Raw genomic sequence first — 4,555 nt, forward strand, 5'->3', positions numbered from 1 at the left:
CCTTCGTTAAGAGGCGGGGGGGGGGTGTGCGAATTTGGTGGTCTCTGGAGGGAAGCGGGGGGCTTCTATGTTCTTTACAGCTCAGAGGTGGAGGGTCCTGCTGCCAGGGCAGGCCAAGACCTAGGACACCCTCCCGCACCAGCTGCCCATGCTGAACCCTTTATTGGGTCCCACTGCCCCGCCCGAGCCCCAACCACCCCTACCCTAAGTGCCCCCCGAAAGGGCCCATGACTTCCTTCCCCCCCAGTCCAACTACTTCCCCAGCCCCAACTGCCCCCCAGGGGGGGGCAGACCTCCCAACACCCTCCCACCCCCTCACCTGCCTCTAGCCAACCCCTCCATGCCCCCGAATCCCCCATCCCAAATAAACATGCTCAGGACTGGGGCCGCATCTTTATTGGGGGATGGGAAGGGGGTTGGGAGGTCACAAGAGGGCCTGTGGGGTCAGGACCCCATGGCTGTGGGGTTGGCACAAGGCCCCTCATGCCAGAGGGGTCACTTGTAGAGAATGTCGTAGTGGCCAGGGCGGTAGAGGAGGCAGACGCGGGGGTGCGAGCCCTCAGGAAACACGTGCGGGTTTGTGGCGCCGCCCTCGCCCCGGTCCATGTATTCCACCAGGATGGAGACGTGCAGCGCCCGCGCCAGCGCGATGATGTGGATGTGGTCGCTCTCCTTGCACATGGGCTCCACTTCCTGCGATGGGACAGGGGCCATGGGTGTACAAGGGGCACGGGGGAAGCCGGTGGGTACACGAGGGGGCGCGAGGCCGCGCGACACCTCACGGGGGCTGCGGGGAGCCGTTTGAGGCCGGGGGGCCACGTGAGGGGCGGGGGGGCAGGGCGAGATCACGTGAGAGGCTGGGGGGCAGCACGAGGCCAGTGCACACGTGAGGGTGACCGACACCACACGAGAACCTTCACAGATCCCCAAAGTGGTGCGACAGGCTCTGTGGGGCCCAAGTGGCACTCGTGTGAAAATGTGTGAAGCTGAGAGGGGCCCTAGAAGGTGCTGGGTAGCCTGTGTGAGGCCACGTGACACCCTCTGAACCATGCACGAGTCCTGTGTGAGCCCCACACAACCTGCGTGAGCCCCAGGAGCCCCCACGAGCCCCTCGTGAGGTGTGAGTTCTCTGAACCCTGTGCCAGCCCCGCGTGCCCCAAACCTACTGGCAAAACTCCCGTGTGCCCCGTGCCAGCCCCGTGTGCCCCCATGCCCCAAACCTCCTGGCAGAACTTCTGTGTGACCCATATGTCGCTGCCACGGTGACAGAACTCCCATGTGCCCCATGCCAGCCCTGTCTGCACCTACTACGATGACAGAAATCTTGTGTGCCCCACATGCCCCACATCTGCTGGTAGAACTGTGTGCCCCCTGTGCCCCATACATGCTGGCAGAATTCCCACGTGCTCCTGCTGATAGAACTCCCACACGCCCCACGGAAGCTCCACATGCGCTGCGCGCCCTGATGCGATGACAGAACTCCTGTGTGCCCCACATGCCCCATACCTGCCGGCAGAGCTCCCGTGTATCCCCTGTGCCCCCGCTACGGTGACAACTCCCATGTGTCCCACGCCAGCCCCGTGTGCCCTAAGGGCATGTCTGCCCCTGAACTGATGACAGAAGTCCTGTGTACCCCACATGCTCTATACCTGTTGGCAGAACTCTTTGATGCTGCGGCCACCCTCGAGGAACTGCTCAAAGAAGCGGCGGTGGCGCTGGAGGCAGCCCGAGGTCAGCAGTCGCAGATAAACCACCAGGTAGTCCGAGGTCGCTGGTTCGTTGAAGGCTGCCAGCAGCTCTGGCAGCGGCACACGGCGCTCCACACGCTCGATTAGCTCCATCAGCTGCAAATGGAAAGCACAGGTGCGTGTTGGGGCACACACACACGTGTGTCAGGGACACGTGCACACGTGTGTGTCACGGGGGACACACACGTGTGTCACGGGGGACACACCCAGGTCAGGGGTGCGCATCCGTGAGGGGCACACACACACACGCTAGGAGCACAAACAGGATGCACGCGCGTCAGGTACACGCACGTGCGTCGGTTGGCACGCGCCAGGGCACGTGCCAGGTCACAGGGATCCCCATTCACCCCGTGCGCTCCCCACGCCCACCGTGTTATGGAAGTCCTCGATAGTGAACTCAGTGAAGCCTTGCGCCACCAGCTCCTCCTTGCTGCGCGCTGACACCTCCTTGAACCTGGGGGGACATCGGGGGCCCGGGGAGACTTAGGAGGCTCAGGGGGGACCCAAAAGGGTTTGGGATGTCTGGGGGGGGTGCTCAGGGGGTCTCGGGGAGAGCCCAGAGGGGGACTAAATCATTGAGGAAGACGAACCCAGGGGTTGGGGGGAAGCCCAGGGATCCCAGGGGGCTGGGAAGCAAGGGGCCCGAGTGGGAGCTCTGGGGTTATCAGTGCTGCAGGGTCCTTGTGAGGGGATGCCGGGGGGGGCTCTGGGGGTGCCTGGAGGGGCTCTGGGAGCCCTGAGTGGGATCTGGGGATGCTGGGAGAATAGTATGGGGGAGACTATGGGGGTTCCCAGGGTGTCCCTGGGGGCGCTCCAGGGGGCTCTGGGGGTCCGCACCGCTGCAGCTCCTGCCCATCCTCCAGTAGAGCCTCCAGGTGGGCAAAGCCGAAGGCGCGGTAGAAACAATTCCCGTCTGGACGTGTCTTCCGGATGTAGGAATATTTCTGGAGCAGATCCTGAGAGGCAGAGGGGACGTGGGGACACTGTGGGGGCGGGGGAACACCCCCAGGACAGCTGGGCTGCTTCCAGTCCTGTGCTGGCGTCCCAGAGTGGCTCCCAGTCCCATACTGGTACTATTCCCAGTACCACACCAGTGTCCCAGTGCCTCCCAGTATCTCCCAGTGGCTCCCAGTGCTGCACCTTGATCTTCTCCTGGTACACGTGGTCATCCTCGGCGTATTCCTTGTAGAGCTCCGAGAGCTCCAGGCGCTCCGACACCAGCGGGTTCTGCACCGCAATCTAGGTGGCAAGATTGGAGGGGGTCAGGGACTGTGGGAGAACTGGGGACCCCCACGGGGGGTTGGAGAGGTTTGAAGACCTCCGTGAGGGTTTTGGGGCACACTCTGAGGGGGTTTAAGGGAGGGTTTTGGGAGGAGTTCTGAGGGGTCGGGGGTTTCCTCACCTCCTGCTGGATGCGGTCCTGCTGCGCCATGATCGCCTCGTCGTAGGCCAGGCAGTTCACGCCTGGGGGGACATGAGGGGTCAGCGGGGACCCAGAGCGGCTCCTCAGCTCCCCAGGGGGGTCTGGGGAGTGGGGACGCCTCCTGAGTGAGTCCTGGGGATAAGGCGGAGTCCGTTGGGAGCCCGGGGAGGGATGGAAGGGGTCTTGGGAGGGTTGGGAGGAGGGGGTTAGGGGGTATCGGGGCATCGCGATGGTGGGGGGGCGGGGGGGAGAGGCTATAGAGGTCCCCCGGGAGGAGCGGGGAAATCCCGGGTCGGGGTTCCCGGGCCGCAAGGCCGGGGGCCGAGAGGGGCCTCGGAGGGGCCCGTCGGTACCGTCCGCGTCGCTGCCGCCGAGCGGCTCCGGTTGCGGCTGCTGAGGCTCCTCCGCCGCCATCGCCGCTCTGTCCGCGCCGCTTCCGGGGCACCACCCGCCGCTTCCGGGGCACCTGCAGCGCCGCTTCCGGAGCACCGCCCGCCGCTCCCGGGAAACACCGGCACCGCCCGCCCGTTCCGGGACAACGCTGGCACCGCCCGCCCGTTCCGGAGCACCGCCCGCCGCTCCCGGGGCGCCGCCGCTACGCCCGGCACTAGCGATAGGCCCTGCCCGCGGAGACGGGAGCCGAGTGGCTCCGCCCCCGAAAACAGGCTCTGCCCCCGCGGCGGAAGCCCCGCCTCTGTCAGGAAGAGCACCCGGCCCGAGCGTTGGCGGCGCAGGCGACCCTCATCGGGTTTTGCGGCCAAGAAAAACGAGAACAGAGATGAGGGAATCGGGCTCCAATTAATAATGATTTGATGGGCGTACGAATCATTCCCGGCCGTTTACAGTTCCCGCGCCGCGCGCCTCGCGCCGGCCCCACCCCCCGCTCGCTCCGGCCCCGCCCCCGGCTCGCCCCGCCTCTGCCCGCGCCCCCGAGTCACGCGGCCGCCTGAGGGGCCAAGCGCCATTCTGTCCCCTCGCATGAGGGACAGCCTCAGGTGTGCCCAGCGAGGATGACGAGGGGCGGGACAGCCTCAGGTGTGACCAGGTCTACTCGTTCGACTCGATCAGCAGGTCTATCTTTTAAATACAGACACTAGATCTACTTGCCTAAGAGAGACCAGGTCTACCCTTTCGACACCGATACCAGGTCTACCCCCTAAAAGGCAACACATCTACCCTTTCGACAAACACAGGTCTACCCTTTCGACACAGACACCAGGTCTACCCTCCTAAGTGTGATCAGGTCTACCCCCTAAAAGAGACCAGATCTACCCTCTGGACACAAACACCAGGTCTACCTCCTAAAAGAGAACAGGTCTACCTGTCCGACTCGGACACCAGGTCTACCGGTCCTGGAGGGAACGGGGGCGGGGCCGCGCGGAGG

At 64.9% G+C, this 4,555-nt stretch overlaps 1 protein-coding gene across 1 annotated transcript; it reads right to left on the reverse strand.

The window, feature by feature from the left end:
* Positions 1 to 381: 381 nt before the first annotated feature.
* Positions 382 to 3,988, reverse strand: OTUB1 (OTU deubiquitinase, ubiquitin aldehyde binding 1). The gene is made up of 7 exons (XM_050339239.1): positions 3,525 to 3,988; positions 3,151 to 3,212; positions 2,889 to 2,987; positions 2,586 to 2,704; positions 2,118 to 2,202; positions 1,650 to 1,844; positions 382 to 693 (listed from the first exon to the last, which is right to left on the reverse strand). The coding sequence occupies exons 1-7, from the start codon at positions 3,583 to 3,585 to the stop codon at positions 496 to 498; spliced, it is 819 nt and encodes a 272-aa protein (XP_050195196.1). The 5' UTR covers positions 3,586 to 3,988; the 3' UTR covers positions 382 to 495.
* Between the last annotated feature and the right edge of the window lie 567 nt (positions 3,989 to 4,555).

Source organism: Myiozetetes cayanensis, unplaced genomic scaffold, assembly GCF_022539395.1.
Source record: "Myiozetetes cayanensis isolate MyiCay16 unplaced genomic scaffold, myiCay2020 scf89, whole genome shotgun sequence".
Lineage (NCBI taxonomy): Eukaryota > Metazoa > Chordata > Aves > Passeriformes > Tyrannidae > Myiozetetes > Myiozetetes cayanensis.

Coding starts and splice junctions, on each gene's coding strand:
- OTUB1 (XM_050339239.1), bottom strand. CDS start 3,585: ATGGCGGCGGAGGAGCCTCAGCAGCCGCAACCGGAGCCGCTCGGCGGC. Junction 2,203..2,585: donor GATGGGCAGGAGCTGCAGCG/GTGCGGACCCCC, acceptor ATGTCCCCCCAG/GTTCAAGGAGGTGTCAGCGC. Junction 694..1,649: donor TCAAAGAGTTCTGCCAACAG/GTATAGAGCATG, acceptor GTCCCATCGCAG/GAAGTGGAGCCCATGTGCAA.